This window comes from Ascaphus truei, chromosome 14, assembly GCF_040206685.1.
Source record: "Ascaphus truei isolate aAscTru1 chromosome 14, aAscTru1.hap1, whole genome shotgun sequence".
Lineage (NCBI taxonomy): Eukaryota > Metazoa > Chordata > Amphibia > Anura > Ascaphidae > Ascaphus > Ascaphus truei.
Window position 1 is genome coordinate 20,226,933 of NC_134496.1, and position 12,192 is coordinate 20,239,124.

General features: G+C 50.6%; 2 protein-coding genes across 10 annotated transcripts in view; one reads left to right on the top strand and one right to left on the bottom strand.

Annotated features, from left to right (window-relative positions):
• DNAJC4 (DnaJ heat shock protein family (Hsp40) member C4) overlaps nt 1-1,097 on the bottom strand; it is a 41,524-nt gene extending 40,427 nt beyond the window's left edge. Inside the window, exons 1-2 of one of the 6 annotated variants that reach the window (XR_012787967.1) lie at nt 514-660; nt 123-220 (exon numbers count right to left, since the gene is read on the bottom strand). Coding sequence is in view for 5 of the 6 variants with exons in the window: in XM_075570036.1 (XP_075426151.1) it covers nt 123-220; nt 1,060-1,093 (132 nt within the window). In the remaining variant the exon portion in view is untranslated. Of the gene's footprint in view, nt 1-122; nt 221-513; nt 664-1,059 lie in introns of those variants that run through there. The other 5 variants (XM_075570036.1, XM_075570033.1, XM_075570037.1 and 2 more) reach the window with 5 other exon arrangements.
• NUDT22 (nudix hydrolase 22) lies at nt 842-9,432 on the top strand. 4 transcript variants are annotated; one of them, XM_075570030.1, is made up of 6 exons: nt 842-929; nt 4,131-4,879; nt 5,005-5,112; nt 6,028-6,125; nt 6,216-6,309; nt 8,859-9,432. In XM_075570030.1, exons 2-6 carry the CDS (start codon nt 4,136-4,138, stop codon nt 8,952-8,954), a joined length of 1,140 nt encoding a protein of 379 aa, XP_075426145.1. In that variant the 5' UTR covers nt 842-929; nt 4,131-4,135; the 3' UTR covers nt 8,955-9,432. The 4 variants fall into 4 exon arrangements, with proteins under 4 accessions (XP_075426145.1, XP_075426144.1, XP_075426143.1 ...); XM_075570029.1 differs by lacking the exon at nt 842-929 and adding an exon at nt 936-1,239; XM_075570028.1 differs by lacking the exon at nt 842-929 and adding an exon at nt 936-1,232.
• The last annotated feature ends 2,760 nt before the right edge of the window (nt 9,433-12,192 follow it).

The window sequence follows — 12,192 nt, forward strand, 5'->3', positions numbered from 1 at the left end:
TACTGTCTCCTTTCTGTCGGACTCCAATCCAGGTACTACAGTATTACATATATACCTATAAACACACACATACACAGACTTTGCTCTGCAAACCATGGGTGACATAAAAATGGCGTCCTCACCGTGCGCTGGTCCCCACTGTGCGTTGAGCCCCTGTCATGTAGAGCCGCACCCCGCCCCTGCAAACTCTCCCAGACAGCATTATGGGGACATGTCAAGCCTGCGGGGGGAGAAGGACATGAGATTGGGTGGTCCCAGCTGACCAATCAGCACGCAGGGATGTGATTGATTGGCTGAGACCGAGGCCCCACCTGCTCTGTGATTGGCTGGTACTGCAACCCTCTGAGCTGTAATTGGCTGAGTGCGCCCCATATCAATCACCTTAAAACACCCTGCACTGTGATTCGCCTCTTATTTCACACCTAGAACTACTCTGCTCCCTGATTGGTCCAGGCCCTTCTGACCTAGAACCACCTCACATCTCTGTATTTTGATTGGATGGTTAATTCACACCTGGAACCTCCTTCCAACACTGCATTCTGATTCTGGGACCACCTCAGCACACACTTTAATCTGATTGCCCCCCTGACATCTTCACAATCACCTCAGGGCTCTGCTGCCCTAATAACTCGCACCTAGAACCAACCCACAGCAGCGTATGCTCTGACTGGTCGCTCTAATTAGTAACTAAGAACCGCCCCATTCATAACCTATGTCCTGATTGGATCACAAACTTTGAGTCACGCCCCATATAAGCCGTCCCTGCGCTTTCATGGGCCGCCTGACCCGTCACTCACAATCCCCTCACACGCCTGATTGGACACAGGCTTCTACGTTCAGGTTCTCATTGGCCGACTGTGAGGGGACGTCACCAGGAGGCGTGGCGCCCGTGGTTGAATAACAACACCCGCCTCCTCTCTCGCTGCACGGTCCGTCTTTATCACTGTTGCCCCCTCCTCTCCCCCCACTGAGCACGCTTCGTGCATCCCACCCCGGTGCCTCTTATAAGAGCCTGGAACAAACTAACAAGCGCGGAGGGGTGGGGGGTATAGAGCTCACCGTCCTCCGCTGTCACCTTTGAGGCTACGCGCATGCGCAGCCGCTGCCAGACAACGTGTGATTGGCTGTGAGGACTCGGACTGGCCGGTATTGTGTAGCCAATAGCTGCAGAGGGGGCGGGGCCGCCACATTTCCGGGCATGGGGAGGTGGTCAGTGTGATTTATATACAGGGGTAAGAGGTTTGTTTGCTTCCGTATTAAATAATATGGTATAGATAGATGGATAAATATATATATATATATATATATATATATATACACATATATACACACACACACACACACACACACACACACACACACACACACACACACACACACACACACACACACACACACACACACACACACACACACACACACACACACACACACACACACACACACACACACACACACACACTATATGGATATACACATGTAATTACCCGTTTAATTCTGTATAGAGCTTCTGTTATGTGAGTAGAGCAGCAATACTCATACTCGCACTCGCATCCACCTCTACTCATACACACCCCTACTCATACACTCACACACACACTTCTACTCATACACACCCACACTCACCTCTACTCATACTCCCACACCCACACTCACCTCTACTCATACACACACCCCTACTCACACCGCTACCCCCACTCGCCTCTACTCATACACACACACCCTCACCTCTACTCACCCACACACCTCTACTCATACCCATACACACACCTCGACTCATACTCACATGCCTACTCATACTCACCCACACCTACTCATACACACCTTACTCATACACAAACATACACTTCTACTCACCCACTCTCACTTCTACTCACCCACACCCACCTCTACTCATACACACACACCTCTACTCATACACACACACCTCTACTCATACACACCCACCTCTACTCATACACACACACCTCTACTCATACACACACACCTCTACTCATACACACACACCTCTACTCATACACACACACCTCTACTCATACACACCCACACACACCTACCTCATCCTCACCCACATCCATCTCTACTCACACCCACCACTATTCGCACACACACCTCTACTCATACTCACACCCACACACCTCTGCTCATACTCACACCAACCTCTACTCATACTCACACCCACCTCTACTCACACACTCACACTCCCCTCTACTCATACACACCCACACCCACCTCTACTCATATACACACACACACACACACACACTCCTACTCATATTCAAAGCAAATCAAATAAGCTTTATTGCCACGACGAAAGAGCATTTCAGTATTGCCAAAGGGTGAATAATAGGGGATGGGCTACAATGATAACACAGTACATTAATTATTGGGGGTAGGGTATAATGATTGCATGGTACATGGGTAACAGTTACACACAGGGATGTGGGGGTTAGTGTGCGTCTCTCAGCCTCTGGCAGGTGCTGATATAGTGTGCAGCCAGTCCTGCGGTGGTTTCATCTCCTCCCAGGAGGATCGCTATTTTTTGGTTCTCTTCTATATTATTAAAGTTCTGGATAAGAGCTGTGAGTTTCTCCAGGTGGGCGCTCCTCACTTCAGAGTATTGTGTGCAACGCAGCAGGAAGTGGGTTTCATCTTCTACCTCTCCTAGCTCACATCGCTGGCACAGTATCATCTCCCGGGGCTTCCAGTTCTGTCTGTGTCTGCCTGTTTCTATTTCCAGGCTGTGGGCGCTCATTCTGTACTGGCCCAAGGTCTGTCTCTGTTTTGGGTCTTTTACCTTCAGTAGGTAGGGTGCCGGAGTGTAGTCTCTCTGTAGGCTGTGGTAGGTCTCCAGCTTCTTTGAGCGCTGGATATCATTTTCCCACATAGTCACATACTGCTCCTTCATTTCGCTGGCGGTTGAGATGATTTGTTTTTCCGGCAGGTTGTTTATCTGTGTGGGGTTTTGTTCTTGGAGTGAGAGGACAAGTTGTTTGATGGCACAGGGTTTAATGAGGAGGTCCTGGCTTCTCATTGCTCTGCAGCAGTAAGGCTAAGGTCCCAGCGCCTCTGCTGCACGCGCGCCCGCGAGGCTGGCGGCTCGTGCAGCCGATTCCCCGGTCTGCAGTGAGCTGCAGGAAGAGAGACTGGGGGGGGCGTGGCGGGGGCGTGGCCTTGATGTCACCCGGCAGGTTCGCCCTCATTGGCTGAACCGCCATGGGGCGTGGCCTAGCGCTCCGTCGCGAGTCCTGCTCTCAGGAAAAACTCTCGCCACAGTTGTGCGGCCCCGGCGCCATTGAGGGGAGGGCTCTCGTCCCTGCAGTGTCCGCCACAGCGGGCGCTGCAGTAGCAAGCTGGACCAAAGCCTAAGACTGTAGATGACTGTTGTTTAGGTGGGCCCAGAATGTCAATGCTCTCTTCTCTACATATTCACACCCTCACACACCCACACTCTTTACTCACTGAGCTGCTCCTTCAGCCTGGTTATATGAACTCCATAATGGCAAATATGTGATTCTTTATTCCTTGACATTTGAGAGCCGAAACTTGGAGGATTTGCAATGATGGTGTCCCTGCCGCTTTGATTTATAATACATACTTGAATAGTATTTTGATAGGAGCATCTATATGTATACGTATACATACACACACTGATCCAGGGCCCACAGTAGTTTCTGATAGTCCAGGTCGAAGGGTGCTACTATCAGCAACTAGTGTGTGCCCCGGATCACAGTTATTTCTATGTATGGATTTCACTTTGCCCACCTAGGGGTCCTGCATGCAGAGCTATCAATCTACTGCTGTGACCCCTCTCACGCCTAGGTTCACCGTGTCAGGAGGGCGTGTGTGTGACGCAGGGACCTACCTTCCTGTGACACTTCCCCAGGCTGGAATATATATTTATACACACCCTGCAGGGTGACAGTGAGTCCTGGGAGGGGCAGGGACTGGAAATACCTATAGATGCATACACCTTGGGTGACATTCCTGGCGGGTGATAGAGCTGACGTGACTGAGAGGTGTGCATGGGGTGGACTTATAACTGCAGTAGGGTAAAGAGGGACAGAGGAGAGGAAAGCCATCAAGAGACAGGAGGATCTTATACCCTCCCCTACTTTATCTCCCCACAGCAGTCATGGACCCCGAGATCTCCATCATGTTCCTCAGTCCCTCCCCGCAAGGCCTCCCCCAGGCCAGTGTGCGCGCACAGCTGTCCCCCCTCTACCAGCGGCGCCTGTTGCCCCCCCCAATGGAGGAGCGGATCCAGCAGTCCTGGGAAGAGCGCAAACGGCTGCAGCCATGGGTCTTCAACGGAGCCAAATTCAGACTCCACTCCATCCAGCTGGAAGGGGGGGAGAGAAAAGGCGTAGAGGAAGAGGAGGATTCAGAGGGAGATGAAGGGTGGGAAAAAAGCGGAGGAGGGAGAGAGGGAGAGATGGGGGATAGAGGAAAAAACAGAGGGAGAGAGAGAAGGGAAAAGGGACAGAACGAGGGGGTAGAGGGAGATGGTGAGGGGGAAGCATGGGGGGGAGAAGGTGGGAAAGTGAGTGAGGGAGGGAAGATGAGAGAGTGGGATGAGGGAGCGTACAAGGGGAAGAGAGAGGGGGGGAGGAAGAAAAAGAAAAGAGGGCTCACTCTCCACCTTGCTCTTACCTCCTACAAGGACTTCCTGTGCACTAATTGGTCGGGGGAGGTAGGGGACCTGCAGGAAAGGGGGGGGAGGGAGCACGGGGATACTGAGGCCTACCTGGCTCAGCCGCTGGGGGTGGGGGCCGCTCTGCAGACCTCGGACGGGCACTTCGTCTTCCTGAAGAGGAGCGAGAAGGTGGGGGAGGCACCGGGGCAACTGGATGTGCCAGGCGGACACCCCGAACCCAAGGTGAGATGGGATGGGAGGGGGGGAGGGAAGGATTGGGTGGGAGAAGCAGAGGGATGGAGAGAAAGTGGGAGAGGGACGTTGGAAGGACCGAGGTGAAACTCTTGTGACCCTGTCACTTTATCCAGGTTGTTGCCCCAAATGTCCCAGAGGAGGAACTGTCCTTGGAAGTCCTGCAGCCGGAGCTGGTCATCAGAGAGCTGTTCTCATCCATCCTCGCAGAGATACGGGACGAGGTGACTGCAGGGGACAGTGCCACACATCCAGGGTGTTACCGTCACTGTGTGATAGGGCAGTGGTGCGAATCCGTTCTTTAGCCGTGATCCCTAAAATTGAAATGTCCACTACACAAGACTCCCTCTTCCCCCCTGCCCCCCACAGGGTCCCTGCTTCTGAATGGGACCCCCACAGTGTTAATATTCTGACAAACTACAGGAACTAACTTGCATTACAGCAGCCTGGGTCTCCCGCCCCCCCCCCCCCCCCCCCCCCCCCCCCGTGTCTGTAGCTCTGTTCAGTCAGCCTGGTTGACGTCGTAGATGCCCGACTATGTATATGACGTCATTCAGGCTGACTGAACGAAGCCAGAGACACGGAGGGGAAGGGAGCCAGAGACCCAAAGCCAGAGGGAGAGGGAGACCCGGAGGGAGGGGAGAGGGAGACCGGGAGGGAGGGGGGTGGGAGACCCCGAGGGAGGGGGGAGGGAGACCCGGAGGGAGGGGAGAGGGAGACCTGGAGGGAGGGAGCCAGAGACCCAAAGCCGGAGGGAGAGGGAGACCCGGAGGGAGGGGAGAGGGAGACCCGGAGGGAGGGAGCCAGGCTGCTGCTGCTGTAGTGCAGGTTCGTTTCTGTGGTTTCGGTCAGAAGATTAATACAGCGGGAGTCCTTTGGCAAACCCCAGAAATTTGACACTGGCCCCCAAGAGTGCTGCGCACCACTGTGATAGCGAATATACATTTATAATGCACACAATGACCGCACTGTGTCACTGCAGGATACCCAGAGATATAAAACTAATACACACAGTGACCACAGGGTGTCCCCCTCACTGCATGATACTCCTAGGGAATATACAGCTGTAATGGGTATCACTGTTACTGTGCCACCCACAGGAATATGTCCCGTGTATTACAGTACCTGTGTACTTTCAGGTTAACCTGCCCTTGTCGGCCCTCAGCGACCCCCTCCTCCTGGGCATCGCCCGCAATCTCACCAGTGCCGGACGCCCCAGTGCAGAATTTTACGTCAGGTAACGGGAGCGCTTGGCCGCGTGATGCTATGTTAGCCATCTTTAAATCTCCCGGTTAACCGAGGTTGGGGGGGGCTGTGTGTGTTCCAGGTGCAGTCTGAACTCCGAGGAGGTGCGGGAGAGATACCTGCAGGGGGGCCCAGAGGCCCACGAATCCACTGACATTATATTTATAGACAAAGAGGTGAGACATCCCAAGTGTGAATGTGTGTGTGTGTCATGTACATGCTTATCTGTGTGAATGTGTGTGTGTGTCATGTACATGCTTATCCGTGTGAATGTGTGTGTGTGTCATGTACATGCTTATCTGTGTGAATGTGTGTGTGTGTCATGTACATGCTTATCTGTGTGAATGTGTGTGTGTGTCATGTACATGCTTATCTGTGTGAATGTGTGTGTGTGTCATGTACATGCTTATCTGTGTGAATGTGTGTGTGTGTCATGTACATGCTTATCTGTGTGAATGTGTGTGTGTGTCATGTACATGCTTATCTGTGTGAATGTGTGTGTGTGTCATGTACATGCTTATCTGTGTGAATGTGTGTGTGTGTCATGTACATGCTTATCTGTGTGAATGTGTGTGTGTGTCATGTACATGCTTATCTGTGTGAATGTGTGTGTGTGTCATGTACATGCTTATCTGTGTGAATGTGTGTGTGTGTCATGTACATGCTTATCTGTGTGAATGTGTGTGTGTGTCATGTACATGCTTATCTGTGTGAATGTGTGTGTGTGTCATGTACATGCTTATCTGTGTGAATGTGTGTGTGTGTCATGTACATGCTTATCTGTGTGAATGTGTGTGTGTCATGTACATGCTTATCCGTGTGGACGTGTGCTAATATGAGCGTGTCATATACGAGCTTACCCATGTGGACGTGTGCGTGTGTCATGTACACGCTTACCTGTGTGGATTTGTGCGTGTGTCATGTATATGCTTATCCGTGTGGACGTGTGTGAATATGAGCACGCGTCATGTAGATGCTTACCCGTGTGTGTGAGCATATGAGCGCGACATGTACACGCTTAGCCGTGTATCTAATAAAAGGCTCACAGTGCTTGGCACAGGAAAACATGGGTTACACCATTACTCACAATATATAGGGTCAGAGAGAAATAGAACGTATACATTACCAGCAAACGTCTTGTAATAATGCTCCCCGGGTTAGATCTGTGGCTCAAACACTAATTCTCCTGCCCTGCAATTCTGATTCGTGCCTTAACAGGCCTGTAGGGGGGTGTCCTGCCACCCATATGTCGCTTTCTCTTGCCCAGAGACACACTTGTGACGGGATGATCTGGGAGAAAGAACTGCTTTCATTTCCAATTGTATCGTAGAGTATAAAATACTCCCATTACTCACGCCCCATAATCGCCAGGTTACCTGTACCACGGCGAATATATTTGCAAGACCCTTATGATCGTATAGATCAAGGGAGGCCAACTCCAGTCCTCAAGGGCCACTAGCCAGTCAGGTATTGGGGATATCCCTGCTTCAGCACAGGCCAACTCCAGTCCTCAAGGGCCACTAGCCAGTCAGGTATTGGGGATATCCCTGCTTCAGCACAGGCCAACTCCAGTCCTCAAGAGCCACTAGCCAGTCAGGTATTGGGGATATCCCTGCTTCATCACACGCCAACTCCAGTCCTCAAGGGTCACCAACAGGTATTAGGGATATCCCTGCTTCAGCACACGTGGCTCTATCAGTGACTCAGTTGACTGAGCCACTGATAGAGCCACCTGTGCTGATGCAGGGATATCAGGAAAATCTGACGTGTTGTTGGCCGCCCCCCTGGTTTAGATATTGGTAGCATTTTGTCCCTTCTGTTACCTTCTTTAAAAGTGATGCAGCTGTAGGATATACAAAACTCCCATTGTTCCTATTCCCTGGTGGGCCACACTGATCAAATACATTGCCCTTTAGATAAATAATAATTAATAATAATAATTGTTTGTTCTTGTATAGCGCGGCTAGTTTTACGTAACGCTTTACAGAGACATTTTGCAGACACAGTCCCTGCCCCGCAGAGCTTACAATCTGTTTTTGGTCCCAGAGCTTATACTCTTGTGATTTTGGTGCCTGAGGCACAGGGAGATAAAGTGACTTGCACAAGGAGCTGACACCGGGAATTGAACCCGGCTCTTCCTGATTCACACTCGGTGTCGTTATATTATTATAGGCCTTTTGGATCCCGTAGACTTCGTAGATCAGAGATACGTTGCCTGCCATAGCTGGTATTTTGAATATAAATGGTTAGCGCCAGTTGGTTATACAGCTGTTATCCCGAGAAAGTACTTTGTAATTGTTGAATTTCCATTAAAGTAGCAATACATTAAAATTCATATGCTTCCTTTTTTTCCAAATAAATCCGTGTTTGATACTTGCTGCATTTATTTATTTCCAACCCCCAATCTTTATGCATTTTTATGACGTTTTGATGTGTTAAACTTCCTTGTGTTGCTATAGCAACCATTTGCAAAGCCACAGCACTTCCTCTTTTGATATAGGCGGCCATATTGTGTGCCCAGGGAAGCAGGATCTTCGCCGATCGCTCAAGGGAGAACGGATCGGTTGGCAGCTTAGATAATTATATTGCCTTAAAGGCATGGAACTGCTGCATGTATTAAAACAACGCACACTGTATTGCCACTTTAATCTCAAGACGGAGAGAAGCAGAATACAAATGTTGTGTGCAATTGTGTAGTTGTTTAACACACTCTCTCTCTCCCCAGGAGATGCTGTGTCTGGAGAAATCCGAGTTGTGGAAGGAATTGTGTCCTTCGGCAAAGGGTTGTGTGATACTTTACCTAATGGTGCGGGGGAAATAATCCTAACACCCAGAGATAGTGATGCAGTGTGTCACACACCTTACATACAGAGATAGTGATGCAGTGTGTCACACACCTTACATACAGAGATAGCGATGCAGTGTGTCACACACTTTACATACAGAGATAGCGATGCAGTGTGTCACGCACCTTACATACAGAGATAGTGATGCAGTGTGTCACGCACCTTACATACAGAGATAGTGATGCAGTGTGTCACGCACCTTACATACAGAGATAGTGATGCAGTGTGTCACGCACCTTACATACAGAGCTAGTGATGCAGTGTGTCACGCACCTTACATACAGAGATAGTGATGCAGTGTGTCACGCACCTTACATACAGAGATAGTGATGCAGTGTGTCACACACCTGACAGGGTGACACACACCTGAAATCTCTTAACACGCACAAAGCACATTTTTTCCCCAAACTCTGTATTCAAATATTTTTGTAATAAAGTGTTTTTTTCACAAAATTGCTTTGACGCTGTGTGTGTATCTGACATTGTGTATATGTGTGTGTATCTGTAATTTTATATCTTTATATAGCCCCCACACTGTACTCGGCGCTTCACAAAGACATTACAGTGAATTATAATAATACAATAAGCGCAGCAAAGTCAGACAATAGGAAAGAAAATCCCTGCCCTTTGTACCTGACCCTGCGCGTATCTGTGTCTGACCCTGCGCATATCTGTGTCTGACCCTGCGCATATCTGTGTCTGACCCTGCGCGTGTCTGTGTCTGACCCTGCGCGTATCTGTGTCTGACCCTGCGCGTGTCTGTGTCTGACCCTGCGCGTGTCTGTGTCTGACCCTGCATATATCTGATACTGCCCGTACCTGTGCCTGACCCTGCGCGTATCTGTGTCTGACCCTGCGCGTATCTGTGTCTGACCCTGCGCGTATCTGTGTCTGACCCTGCGTGTGTCTGACCCTGCGCGTGTCTGTGTCTGACCCTGCGCGTGTCTGTGTCTGACCCTGCGCGTGTCTGTGTCTGACCCTGCGCGTGTCTGTGTCTGACCCTGCGCGTGTCTGTGTCTGACCCTGCGCGTGTCTGTCTGACCCTGCGCGTGTCTGACCCTGCGCGTATCTGTCTGACCCTGCGCGTACCTGTGTCTGACCCTGCGCGTATCTGTGTCTGACTCTGCGTATATCTGATACTTCCCGTACCTGTGCCTGACCCTGCGCGTATCTGTGTCCGACCCTGCGCGTATCTGTGTGTGACCCTGCTCGTGTCTGTGTCTGACCCTGCGCGTGTGTGTGACCCTGCGCGTGTCTGTGTCTGACCCTGCCCGTATCTGTGTCTGACCCTGCCCGTATCTGTGTCTGACCCTGCCTGTATCTGTGTCTGACCCTGCGTATATCTGATACTGCCCGTATCTGTCTGACCCTGCGCGTATCTGTCTGACCCTGCGTATGTCGCTTGGAGATGAGGAGGAGCGCAGGAAAGTGTGGTAATATATGTAAGAAAAAAATAACATATAGTGCAGATTGTAATACACTGTACAAATGGATAGAATCTATAAAATAGAACTCACAAAAATCGCAGAAAATATCACATGTCAGAGATCCTTCTCTCTCTGACTGGAGCCCTTTAGACAGTAATTGCCGGGATGTCCCTCAGTGCACGGGTATGCAAGAATGAAGAAAAGAAGCCACAATAGTGCATACTATTCCAACATTGTATTTCACACAATTAACAAGAGTATATCACACTCACATTTGTCATGTAAAATCGGGTGGGGGAGAGAACCGTTGCTCGCTTTTTGGTGCAGATGCAGGCAGCTTCACAGCGTCTTGGGATCTCTTACTGTGACTTCCGCATACGTCACAGCCGTCGCGTCACTTCCGCTATCGCGTCACGGCTAAGGGCGGAAGTTCCCACTGGACGAGACCTCTGCCTGGATTCTGCCAGTCTTTCAGAACAGGTTCCCTCACTGCAAACTCTACGCGTTTCGCCAGATGCTTCGTCAGTGCATACCTGTGCACTGAGGGACATCCCGGCAATTACTGTCTTAAGGGCTCCAGTCAGAGAGAGAGAAGGATCTCTGACATGTGATATTTTCTGCGATTTTTGTGAGTTCTATTTTATAGATTCTATCCATTTGTACAGTGGATTACAATCTGCACTATATATGTTATTTTTTTCTTACATATATTACCACTTTCCTGCGCTCCTCCTCATCTCCAAGCAACATAAATCTACCATCCTGGGATTTGGAACTGTCCCATCAGAGGAAGTTGAGCTGCTCTTTTTACACTTTCACTTATTCACTATTGGTGTTATATTTGTGAATATAAGTTGTATTCCTAACAACATTATTGGTTTATTTGGGAGCACCCAGTCCATTCCCCACTTCCTTCCCTCCCCATTCCTCACATCCCTTTATTTTTGTATATGACCCTGCGTATATCTGATACTGCCCGTACCTGTGTCTGACCCTGCGCGTATCTGTGTCTGACCCTGCCCGTATCTGTGTCTGACCCTGCGCATATCTGTCTGACCCTGCGCGTATCTGTCTGACCCTGCGCGTATCTGTCTGACCCTGCGTATATCTGATACTGCCCGTATCTGTGTCTGACCCTGCCCGTATCTGTCTGACCCTGCGTATATCTGATACTGCCCGTATCTGTGTCTGACCCTGCGCGTATCTGTCTGACCCTGCGTATATCTGATACTGCCCGTATCTGTGTCTGACCCTGCGCGTATCTGTCTGACCCTGCGCGTATCTGTCTGACCCTGCGTATATCTGATACTGCCCGTATCTGTGTCTGTCCCTGCCCGTATCTGTGTCTGACCCTGCCCGTATCTGTCTGACCCTGCCCGTATCTGTGTCTGACCCTGCGTATATCTGATACTGCCCGTACCTGTGTCTGACCCTGCCCGTATCTGTCTGACCCTGTGCGTACCTGTGTCTGACCCTGCGTATATCTGATACTGCCCGTACCTGTGTCTGACCCTGCGTATATCTGACCCTGCCCGTATCTGTGTGTGACCCTGCGCGTACCTGTGTCTGACCCTGCGCGTACCTGTCTGACCCTGCATGTACCTGTCTCTGACCCTGCACGTACCTGTGTCTGACCCTGTGCGTACCTGTGTCTGACCCTGCGCGTACCTGTGTCTGACCCTGCGCGTACCTGTGTCTGACCCTGCGCGTACCTGTGTCTGACCCTGCCCGTATCTGTGTCTGACCATGCGCATACCTGTGTCTGACCCTGCGCGTACCTGTGTTT

Excerpts from the sequence above, each read along its gene's own strand:
- NUDT22 (XM_075570030.1), top strand. The coding sequence starts at position 4,136 with ATGGACCCCGAGATCTCCATCATGTTCCTCAGTCCCTCCCCGCAAGGC. Across the intron at positions 5,113-6,027 it reads TCGCAGAGATACGGGACGAG|GTTAACCTGCCCTTGTCGGC; the intron begins GTGACTGCAGGG and ends GTGTACTTTCAG. Across the intron at positions 6,126-6,215 it reads AGTGCAGAATTTTACGTCAG|GTGCAGTCTGAACTCCGAGG; the intron begins GTAACGGGAGCG and ends TGTGTGTTCCAG.